This window comes from Panicum virgatum, chromosome 3K (genome assembly GCF_016808335.1).
Source record: "Panicum virgatum strain AP13 chromosome 3K, P.virgatum_v5, whole genome shotgun sequence".
Classification (NCBI taxonomy): Eukaryota; Viridiplantae; Streptophyta; class Magnoliopsida; order Poales; family Poaceae; genus Panicum; species Panicum virgatum.
In genome coordinates, this window is record NC_053138.1 from 26,402,651 (window position 1) to 26,414,650 (window position 12,000).

The 12,000-nt window shown below is 43.8% G+C and overlaps 1 protein-coding gene and 2 long non-coding RNA genes across 4 annotated transcripts; 2 read left to right on the top strand and 1 right to left on the bottom strand.

Annotated features, from left to right (window-relative positions):
- Positions 1 to 1,026: 1,026 nt before the first annotated feature.
- On the top strand, positions 1,027 to 8,072 carry LOC120698696. Of its 2 annotated transcripts, none has more exons than XR_005684989.1 (4): positions 1,027 to 1,040; positions 2,641 to 2,752; positions 6,721 to 6,870; positions 7,484 to 8,072. It is a non-coding gene; the product is annotated as an uncharacterized LOC120698696 (long non-coding RNA). The 2 variants fall into 2 exon arrangements; XR_005684988.1 differs by lacking the exon at positions 1,027 to 1,040 and adding an exon at positions 1,577 to 2,527.
- LOC120698697 lies at positions 2,971 to 3,373 on the bottom strand. Its single transcript, XR_005684990.1, has 2 exons — positions 3,183 to 3,373; positions 2,971 to 3,104 (listed from the first exon to the last, which is right to left on the bottom strand). It is a non-coding gene; the product is annotated as an uncharacterized LOC120698697 (long non-coding RNA).
- Positions 8,073 to 10,806: 2,734 nt separating the features above from the next.
- LOC120700770 lies at positions 10,807 to 11,655 on the top strand. Its single transcript, XM_039984999.1, has one exon. The coding sequence runs from the start codon at positions 10,807 to 10,809 to the stop codon at positions 11,653 to 11,655; it is 849 nt and encodes a 282-aa protein (XP_039840933.1).
- Positions 11,656 to 12,000: the final 345 nt, after the last annotated feature.

The following is a 12,000-nucleotide window of genomic DNA, read 5'->3' on the forward strand; positions in this document are numbered from 1 at the left end:
CAGCCGGGAGGTGGGTTGTCGGCGAGGAGGTGCAGACATCGGCGGTACTGCTCGTGTTCCAACGAACTCCGGCGAGGTACGGCGGAGGGGGTCGGGCCGAGGAGAATCAGGGCAGCAAGGGGAAGTTGCTGGTCGGGTTGGTTTGGGTTGAGGTGTGGCGGAGGGGCGGCTCCACGTGCGGGCAGGGGCGGCGGTAATGGAGCTCGCCGTGACCGCTCGGTGTGCATGCAGTGAGCTCGAGCTCGGCTATTTATAGGCACAAGGAGAGGGAAGATAAGCAAGAGAGGGAGGGGATGAGCTCGCCGGAGACTGTGGGTAGGATCCGGCGATGGAAGTGTTGTCCAGCGGCGGACCGGCGGTTATGGCGTGCAGAAGAGCTTCGGGACGGCGTGGCGCGCGCGGGAGCCAGCAAAGGCGGTTCGGTGGCGGCGGGGACTTGAGCTCGACGCGTGGAGGCGGCCAAGACGATGCCCCGAGGCGGCGCAGTGACCAGTGGGCGGGAACCCACGGCGGCGACAGCGGCGCATCTGTTTCAGCAGGGGAGGAAGAAGGAAGGGTGAGGCAGGGGGTGGTTTGGTAATTTTCCAAAATTTCGGAGGCTTAACTGAAAAGTAAAATTTCCCGTTGATCTAGGGCTCAAATGAAAAAATGTTCAACATGAAAGTTGTATAGTTTTTCAAGATCTACAACTTTCATGTTGTGCAAAATTTCACTAGATCAAAGGATTTGAAATTATTTTGAAATCCGCCAAATCTTTTAAAATACAAAAGAACACACTTAAGTTTTGAAATTGCAAGGGTAGCCCTAAGCATAAATACATCTTTTTATGAGGGTGAAAGTGAAAAATAAAATGTGCGTTTTAACCCCTCATAAATTTTGAAATTTTGCCTTTTGCAAAACTATTTTGTAAAAAAGACTTTCCATTTTTCCAAAATAACAAAAATACCATTGCTCTGGAAATCATGGTTTAAAATTTAAAACAACACAAAAATTTTATTTTTAATCCCTAAAACCTGGATTGTCACACCGCTGCCCGATCGGTGAGTGCCCCCACTCGTCGCTCTCGAGTTCGAGTGGGATATGGGCTCGACTTCCGGGGTACAGAATCGAGGGTTTGGATGCTGCACTGCTTCGTGGTTTCGAACTATTGCTTGTTTCATATCATTTCTACCTAGATTTAATACATTGAGATGAAATTTGGGGGAGAACGTCGGCCCTCTGGAAGTTCCAGACGGACTAGCCCCTTTAATCCTCCATCTATCTCTAGATCTTAGTCTCATTTCTGGAGAAAACTGTCTAATCCCCTTCTTGTTCATTAGAATTACCATTTATTCATGATAACTTAATTTAGGCATCCAAGGGAACGCTATGCCCTGGGCATAAGCAAGTGATACTATGCCTGCACATAGGCAAGGGCTGGACTCCCTTTCTAGCCTCTGAATTTTGTTGCTGGAGTGTTGCCATGATGGACTAGGTCGATGCCTGGGTTCTTCCTTTCTTGACTAGAGGAAAGGGAAGATAGAGGAAATGGTGCCCGTGATTGCACTGTTACCTTTGTCAGTTAGCTCTGAACACATGAATCATCGATGGCATTGTTTGTATGGATAAACAGGTGTAGGACCAAACCACTTCCGCACCGTGTGTATTACCAAAACAGTATGATATGATTGCTTTATGGCCTGAATTTAGCTTTTGTGGTTGCATTTGTCATGGTGGTTTGATCGAAGCAATGTAAACTGAGCCCAGAAAGCTTTGAGCACCAACACTATGTTTTTTTAAAAAAATTCTGGATCTTGATTACTTGGAAAAGATGATACTATAAGTTATAAATTTTTGCGGGGGAATTTTTTCCTGTTTTGATGTTGTAAAAACAAGTAATAAACTTTGGTGGGGGGATTTTCCTGTTATGGTGTGGTGTCTTTGACAGCTTTACAATTGAAGAATATTGGCATTGAATTCAGGAACCATATGTGGTAAACAGATTTGAAGTCTTATTGAATTTTCTTTTGAGGGACTGTAATGCATACTTTGTATTGCATTAACTACAGTTATCAGTTGGCTAATAACAGACTTGCAATTAAGGAACAATAACTTATTGGTGATAATGTCCGATTCATTTGTGTGGTAAGATGTTAATAGGATCATTCAATACTAGGTATTTCCCTTCTGTTGCACTTTGATCATTTACAGCCTTTTCTTGCATAGTTGAATAGGTGTAATTATGATGGATAGCGTTAAATGTTTCCGGCGTTTGTTTCCAAGATGTTGCTGCATGGCTTGCCGCTCAGGTCATTATGTTGCAGTCCGTGTTGGAGAGTTCGATCGATCGATTGACATTTTGAATGTTTTTTTTCATGCGGTGAAATCGAGCTCACTCCACCCCCTTCTTCAGTTTCTAATCCTGTCTCATCTGCGCCGATTCCTTCCTGTCATGCTACAAAGCACATGGCGTTTGCAAACCTTTGGTGTTGGGTGATCACCATTATTGAGGGTAATGCAGTGGCTGAGGCTAGGCAGCGGTAGTCGGGTACATCAAGTAGTATGATGGTTTGCTAGGAGTACAAATAAACATTAAATATCTTGTAATTTCTGCCCAAAAAAATTCTGTTTCTGAATCAGATATGCTCTTCTTCTACTCAGACGAAGTTATACTAAGAACCTTGTGTTTCCACCAAAGTCTGATAAAAGGATTCCATGGAAACAAACTGTTCTCGTACTCCATTGGGCGATTTGACGAACCACAATGATGGAGGTAACTAATGAATAAACATACAACACGATAATATGAGGGATTACTTGCCTCTAATAGAGGGACTGACTATATATGTTGCTATTACCCTGCAGCAGTGGCGGAGCTAGCCAAAAATTTTAGGTGGGGCGGACTAGCACGAGAAACATGACTCATACTATCCAAGATCGCACTTTATCTCACACTTTCATAGGAAAATCACACGTATACGTTACGAAAGGTTAATAAATGGTACATTTTAAGATCAAAGATGGTACCTTCCAAATAAAATGTCGTAGAATATTGAACACCACAATATAATTCCTTAATTCAATATACACCAACATGGCAAGATCTAGGAACTAAGATAACCAACCTGCCAATTTGAAAAAGAGCAAGTATGTGATATGACATATAAGCAATAATATATGTAAAAAGTAGTGAGAACACATACCACTAGCAGTCTAGCATCTTAAGAAACCACTAATCATGTCTAGGTCTTCTCGGTGGTCTAGGCAAGTCAATTCTCCGATTTTTTGTGGCTTGAAATGTATTCTTGATTTCTTTTGCATCAATGCTTCTAAAGATTTCCTTCTCAATGTAGCACAATAACAAATCATTAAGCCATTCATCAGCCATCCTATTGCGTAGATGGCTCTTTCAACAGATGCTGTTGCCACTGGTAGAAGCAATGCTAGCTCAATAAGCCGATAGACCAATGGAAAAGCAATATGTCTTTCATGTTCAACCATCTTCATAGCCAAACTTGAAAAATCTTGACAGTCCTTGAAAAGGTCTACTCTTCGCATATGCAATATGAATGTCTCAAGTTGATCCCTTATATTAGAACGGTCAATAGTAGAAAAATCTTGATCATATATTTCTATTAATCTAGCAATCTTCTCAACATCGAACTTAGAAAAAGAGTCTTTTGGATCAAGACAAGAGAAGCAAACAAGTATCTCCGATGATACCTCATTGAAGCGATGATCCATCTCTGTAATAATAGCATCTAGAGTAGCCAAAAAAGTATCAACACCGTAATGATGCTCTTGAGTGATTAAGTTTCCATCTAGCCTTGATCGACCCCATCTAGGTATTGACTCATCCATATTTGGCACATGAATCTTCTTTGCAATGCAAAATGATTTGACTTCATCAAGTAATGGTTGCCAACCTTCATTTCTCAAAGTGATCAAACGGGTCTTCACATCAACAAGTAATGACATGGCCTGCACAATATTTTGATCTTTTTTTGCAATAGCTGGGATAACTCATTAGTAATGCGAAGCACTTTCAACATCAACTTCATATTCAAAACGAAGGAGAAGCTCTCCATCTTGCGGACCAAACCACCAGCTCGACTAGTGTTATGTTCATCCTCATGAATCATGGACAATACCTTGACCACAGAATTCCACATTGACTCGATACGAGCTAATGTGGTTAAATGAGAACCCCATCTTGTTTCTCCAGCTCTAACTAAATTTGTACTTTGATGCTTTCCCTTGCCAGAAAAAATCTCACCACTATCTAACCTTTCTAAAATATCTTCACGATACTTTGCAAGTAGCTTATCCTTCCTTTTACAGGATGAACTAGCACTAGTCACAATCAAACTGACATAGTTGAAGAAATCATCAAAGGACGAACAGCTAGATGTCACATAAACGATGACTAATTGCAATTGATGTGCAAAACAGTGAACATAAAAAGCATGAGGGTTCTCATCACGAATCTGTTTTTGCAGCCCATTAAATTCACCTCTCAGATTTGAGGCTCCATCATATCCTTGTCCTCGTAATTTACCAACAAATAACCCATACTTTGCAAGCATTTGTAGCAAAGATTTCTTTAGAGAATTTGATGTTGTGTCCTCCACAAGCTTGAGACCCAAAAACCTTTCCACAACCATTCTTTTTTTATTTACAAACCTACATAAGACATGATACAATTAAATGAGGAATACAATAAATGAGAAATAACGGCACATGAAAGAATCGAGATATGAGAACTAACCTCACAATGACAGCCATTTGTTCTACAATTGATATATCTCGAGATTCATCAATAAGAATAGAGAACAGATTACCCCCAATCTCCTCCTTTATCACTTTGCTGATCTCTAGTGCACAACTTTGTTTAAGGTCCTTTTGAATTTCGGGAGAAGTCATGCGGGCATTTTTTGGACACAATTCATCAAATGCAACCCTCACCTCATTATTCTTTTTCTTGTACCAATCAAGCATCTCTAAGAAATTTCCTTTGTTTAAGGAAGAAGAATATTCATCGTGTCCACAGAAGGCATGACCTTGGGCAATGAGAAATCTAGCAATATCTAATGCAGCGTTCACACGAATCTCATATCGCTGCTCAGAAGTTATAGAATTAACCTCAAACTTCCGTGAGTTACTTTTCCTTTGATTACTGAAGTCAACAGCACATTGCCTTGCTTTATTGTGGCAACCATTAACAGCACGGCAATGATCTGGGAATCCTCTACTTGCTGCTTGCTTCCAATTTGTATACCCTATCTTAGTAAAAACATCATGACCAAAATTTCCATGATCAGCCTCTTTCCTAAAAAGAAAGCAATAAAAGCAATAGGCTGCTTTTTTTGTCACACTATATTCTAACCAATCATAATCAGCAAACCATGCTGCTCGAAAGGCCCTATATTTTTCACGAACAAATGTATGATCTTTGGGATGGGTCGGACCCTTCAACAAATAAGCCCTCTTGACTTCATCAATAATATTTGGATGAAATTGCTCAAATGGTATTCGAAGTGCCAGATCACTAATAACATGAACATTTGGGTCAAATTCACGTATGCCCTTTACCAACCGGCTGCTGCTCAACTTCAGGTTGTTGTTCTACCGCTGCCCCACCATCAATTTCAGCAACCACAGACTGTATTTGAGGTGATTCTTCATCTTGAACCACTTCTTGAGATTCCACAACAGCTGCATTTTGACTTTCGCGGGTACTAGGGCGGGAGGTGGAGCTCGAGCCGACACTCATACTTGAAAAAAAAGGTCTTCAAATCTACATAATCCACGATACAAGCAAAATCTTAATGTCAATTGAACAAATGTAGTAGAATCATTGCATATCTGCAGGTAGTTTCTTGTTTTTACCTCTTGTTACCATTTTCTTCTTGCCAACTATAAGTGTTTCAGTAGAATTTGGGGGATAACCAGCACCTCCACCTCGCCCTCGCCCGATCCCAACCGGTTGCTGCTCAACCTCAGCTACTGAACCCTGTCCCCATCCGCGTCCCCATCCACGGCCGCGCCCAGTACCGGTGCATCCCTGCTCCTGCTCTCCATTCCCCTCCTGGGCTTGGTCCTCTCCCTCCATCTGAAATTCTCAATTGGATCGACTATGAGGTGCGCCCGCAGGCTGGTGCCTGGCGCCTGGCCGGTTGGGGCAGGTCGGCAGAGGGCCGCCGGCGGGGCGCGGCAGGCGGGTGCGGTGCGGCCTTGCCACCTACGGGGTGCCGGTGGGCGGGGGCAGGCAGGGTGAGGCACTGCGGCGGCGCGGCGGTCTGTGCCGGCGGGCGGAGGCCGGCCGGCGGAGTCCGGCAGGGAGCTGCGGTGCGCGGTGGTGGGTGCCGGCGGGCGGGTGCCGGCAGGGGGCGGCGGCAAGCGGCGATGGCGCCTGGGCGCCGGGCGGGGTCTGCTCTGGCCTGGCGGCTGGGCGAGCGAGCGGCGCCCAGGCCTCTGCCCTGTGACCTAGCACAGCCGTGAATGGGCTGATCGGTACAATACAAGCCCAAGCAAGCCCAATAACGGTTCGTGTTCTTCTTCCTCCCGTCTCGACGCCTCGCCGCAAAAACAGAGCAGCAGCACTGCCGGTCCGCCGCCGGGGATTGGGGGCCGGGCCACGGACTCACCGGAGGTGGAGGGGGTGGGGGTCAGAGTTCCCGGCAGCTAGCTGGGGCATATTCCCCACCCTGCGTGATGGGTGCCTCCGCCTCTGCCCTGCAGGGGCTGAGAGCGAGAACAATTCACAGTCAACAACCAATGACAATAAGGAACGTAAGAGGGAAAGGGAGAGAGCAAGGTATGCAACAATGTCTCATTCTGAGAAAAATGCGAGAAATTTGAGGCAGCGTGAAGCGCATCAAAAAACAAAAGGTGCTGGTGAACTGCATATTTGTTGCCTACCTTGGGTGGATCAACATTCCATATGTTGCTATCATTTAGTTGCATCTTTTAATACTCCTATCTGCTTCGTGCTACGGCTCATGTATTTCTACTTTTGTTTACTAGATATGCTATAGAATGCGGCTAACTTTAGATTTTGATGTTGGGTGTTTCAGGATGTCAAAATCCTATGGAACTGCTTTGATGTTCTATTGTTGTGGTCGTCTCAGTAATAAAATGGCTTCTTTGGCTTCTGATGTATTAAGTTTTGGTTGCATGCTAAATCGTGGAAATCTTAGGATGCCGATCAAAAGCCCCTTGCATCGTTATCACTGGAGTTTTTAGAATGTTTAGGGCTATAGGCCTTTGTGTTAGTTTCGATGTTACTCATTCATTTCAGTGTAATCTTTGTTTTCCCACATCCTTGCATTGTCGGCTTCATTTATTGCTTGACCATCTTGGTATTTTATAGCTCTTGACCAATGACCAGACTCCAGATCAATTAGTTGTACCTTTTAATACTGCAAACTCCATCATCATACAACTCACAATGGATCATTGAATATGCGGCAAACTCTGATTTTTTATTATGCGTGGTTTACAGAACATCATAATCTCATGGAAATAGTTGATTCTCGTGCTCCATTTGGCAACTTGACAAACCAGAGTAATGGAGGTAATTATTAATAGAAGAGATTACTTGAGTTAAAAAGATAGACACACTGACTATATATGTTATGCTATTTACACTGCAGGGGCTGGGAGCGCACCTAATCCAAAGCCAGCAACCAATGATAATAAGCATCGAAAGCGGGAAAGGGATAGAGCAAGGTATGCAGCAATGTCTCGAGCAGAGAAGAATGCGAGAAATCTGAGACAGCGTGAAGCACGACAAAAAAAGAAAGGTGCTAAATATTTTTTATTTGTGGTGTTACAAATGGATTATATGTAATCAAGAACTTCTGCATATGGTTCCCACGATTCTGAGCACCGAAAGAATATGTATTACTAGCCTAACATGTACCATGTGAAGGCCATCTTGATGCTTTTTCTGAAATGGTATATAGTCCTCCATATGGTAGGCTTAATTGCAGTACATTTGTACTGTACCTTTGTGATGGTTGGAACCAAATCTGTTATACTAAGATTAACTTTTGGGTTGCTTGTGAAGATCAATGAGCCAGAAAATATCATGTGAGTTGTGTATTCGTATGAAACATATTCTTGCTACCCGTAGCAACGCACGAGCATAACATCAGAAAAATAATGTGATGCCAATTACAGTGAAATTTTTAGTTAGACTTTTATTAACTTTTGTTCTTATTCTTGTACAAACTATTTGTAGAGGAGGCTGGTGCATTGAACAATGAAAATGTGGACACTGGTAAAAGTAATGATCGCCTCCGTAACAAAGAAAATGCTGACGATCATGAGCGATCCTTCCAATCACCAGAGCTAGGTGACAAGCTTGCTCATGAACTATCTCCTGAAGTCTCTGAAAAGACGGTAGACAACCTTGATTCTCTATCACATATTAGCACAAAAAAGTCAAGGAACACGTACAAAAGGGAGTGGTACAAAAAACTGACGCCAGAGCAAAGAAAAGCCAGAAATGAGCACGAGAAGATGGCATGGTCGGAGGGGAAGAGAGCGTGCAAAAGAAGACGAAGTACGAATAGACAGCAGCCTCACTCCATTGCCATGGAGAATCCACATTATATCCCTGAAATTTTGGATCCAGCTAAGGATGGTGCAAAAATAGGTGCTGAAGTAAGTGCAGCCGATGTGACTATACCCCAGTTCGAATGGACACCATCCGATTGGACGCCAATCTACATACCACCATCACGTGAAGAACAGTCACCTGATCCTGAGGCCCCAGAAATGCTTGCTGACCACTTAAACCATAGGCATCATGTTACACACGGAGAAAGACATTCATTGTTAACACGTCGGAATCGACATTTTGCGTCAAACATGGCAAGAAAATCTTGTCGGACAGTACATGAAGATCAAGGCATTTATGAAGATAATGAGGAAGAAGTTAGTTTACTGCAACCCCCGACTCAATCGACTGATACTATGGAAGGTAGTTACAATTACTACATTTTCATGCTGATACATGTATTATAACTTAAAACCTATCTTAACAAAAAACCGTGTTACATGTTTTATAGATAGTCTTGACCAAAGCAAACCAAAATATACGGGGGATCGAGCATGTACAAATAGTATAGATGATGGTAATTTCTTTATTTTCTTAGATTAATATTATTATTTCTTTCGCACATGACATCATCCATTTCATTAACCTGTGTGCCTAACTCACAGCCGAGGATGATTGCGCCGAGGATGATTGTGATGAGGACGTGATATTCGAGGAGGACAACGAGGAGTTTAAAGGATACCTCTTTGCAGGCCAAGGTACATATATTTTCGTATGAAGACAAATTCCAAGATGCTTTAATAGCATCGCTAAATATGTCTAACACATTACTGCTTAAATACTCCACTTTAGATGACGACACTGAAGAGGAAGTCCCACTCAATGATGCGGATGATGACTCTGGTTCAATCCCAGATGTATTAGATCCGTACGACGCAGTGTATGCCAATATGCCTAAGGATACCCATATGTTGGAGCCTGTTGAGAACTGCCCGAAATGCAATGCGAAGAAGTTTGAGTTCGAGCCCCCCGGATTCTGTTGCCGCAGCGGGAAGATTGAGCTATCCACACCTGATACACCACCTGAGCTCATGAGGCTGTGGTCAAGTTCAGATGCTGATGCTAGGCACTTTCGTGCGAACAACAGATATTTCAATGGGCGTTTCTCATTCACTTCACTATATTGTCAGCTTGATCGTATCACCAACAATATGAGGACTGCTGGGGTATACACATTTTGTGCGCATGGCCAAATTTACCATAACGTTAGGTCGTTTGGTAAAGAAGATGGTAAGGAACCTAGACACCTGGAACTTTACTTCTATGATGACGACCCGAGCCTTAAGTATCGTTTCCAGAAGTGCCGGCAGAAGTGCGTAGAAATGGACAAGGAGGTGATTCGAAAGTTGGTCGACATCATGAGTGGCAATCCGTACTCTGAACATCTCAGGAGTTTCGGGCAGAATGAAAATCTTGATGACTATCACGTGGAATTGAACCTTGATCTGCAGTTAGACCAGAGAACATATAACACACCGCTCACATCCGAAGTGGCTGCTATATGGGTAGAAGGGAGCGAGCGTCGAGGTCAATTCGAGCATAGTGTTCTCCTGCAAGGGAAGGATAGGTCTATACATGGCATCCGGTCATATCATGGGTGCTATGACGCACTCTCGTATCCTCTGTTTTTTTTAAGAGGTGAACTGGGGTGGCACAGCATGATTTCAAAGGCAGGTGTTACTATGGAAGAAGTGAATGACGCTCGTGAGATACGCAGACAACGTGGGCAGGGTAATGGTGATGATGATCTAGGTAATTTATTTTGACATAACTCATGCAGTGTATCGCGTAGGACGTGCAATCATGGTCACTAATATAATATTTTTGTATGTGCAGATTCTGCTAGAAATTTATGTGTGCCTGTACATGATTACTACTGCTACAAGTTTCAGATGCGGCCAGGAATATTTAACCCAATATTGCATGGCAAGCGTCTTTTTCAGTAGTTTGTTGTGGACACATACGTCAAGATCGAGAGCTCTCGTTTAGATTACATCCGTAATAACCAGGATCAGATAAGGGCTGATCTATACCAAGGTCTTGTTGACAGTCTTCATGCCGGCGAGGGTCGAGCAGATGCAGTTGGCAAGCGTACTGTGCTGGGTACGTCATTCATCGAAGGGCCTCAGGATATGAGGCGGCGGTATATGGATGCTATGGCATTGGTGCAAAAATATGGTAGACCTAATATATTTCTCACGATGACCTGCAATCCTAATTGGGATGAGATCAGGAGTTCACTTTACCCGGGCCAGACACCACATGATCGTCCAGATCTCGTCGCCCGGGTCTTCAGGGCAAAACTTGAGGAGTTGAAGAAAAGTTTGCTCGAAGATCACATCCTTGGAGAGGTCCAAGCCTATGTATATGTCGTTGAGTTCCAGAAGAGGGGACTGCCGCATGCCCATTGGTTGCTTATAATGCGCAACAAGTTCAAACTCACGTGTCCCGAGCAGTATGACCTTCTTATATCAGCTGACCTACCGAATAAGAAGAAGTACCCGGAGCTGTACAAGATGGTCACCAAGCATATGATGCATGGGCCGTGCGGTTTGCTAAATATGAATTGCCCGTGCACGAAGGGTCGTGATTCATGCAAGATCTACTACCCGCGCCCTTTCTGTGAGGTCACCTCGCAGGGCAAGAATTCCTATCCCGTTTATAGGCGACGTGATGACGGGTGTAAGGAAAAAATCCGGGGCCATGAGCTGGACAATCAATGGGTCGTCCCTTACAACCCTTACCTACTGCGGTTGTTCAACTGCCACATCAATGTTGAGGCATGTGGGAGCATTAAGTCTGTGAAATATTTGTTCAAATACATATACAAGGGGCATGACCGAGCGTCTGTGGCTGTGAGAGAATCTGACAAGGAGGACGAAAAGGGAAACATCGACGAGATCAAGCAATACAGAGACGCCAGGTGGGTTACACCTCTAGAGGCGCTGTGGAGGATATATGGATTTGACTTGAGTAAGGTCCATCCGCCCATGAAGCAGCTGCAGCTTCATCTTCCTGACATGCGCATGGTCTCATTCCATCAACTCTAGAAGATCAAAGATGTGGTTAACCGTCTAGGGGTCGAACAGTCAATGCTGACAGCATACTTCGAGGCTAATAGGTTACATGAGAAACCTCGTGGAATCCTCTACCATGAGTTCCCAGAGCATTTTACTGGACAATCTAATGGAAAATTCTGGAAGTGGAGAAAATATAAAAACCGTGGCCAAGTTGGTAGAATTGTCTCGGCTCATCCGGCTGAAGGTGAACGCTACTATCTTCGTGTTCTCTTAAACCACGTCACCGGTGCTACCTCATATCAGCATTTGAGGATGGTGGATGGTGTGTTGCAGCCGACATTTCGAGTGGCCGCAGAAAAAAGGGGTTTGATCGAA

Coding starts and splice junctions, on each gene's coding strand:
- LOC120700770 (XM_039984999.1), top strand. CDS start 10,807: ATGACCTGCAATCCTAATTGGGATGAGATCAGGAGTTCACTTTACCCG.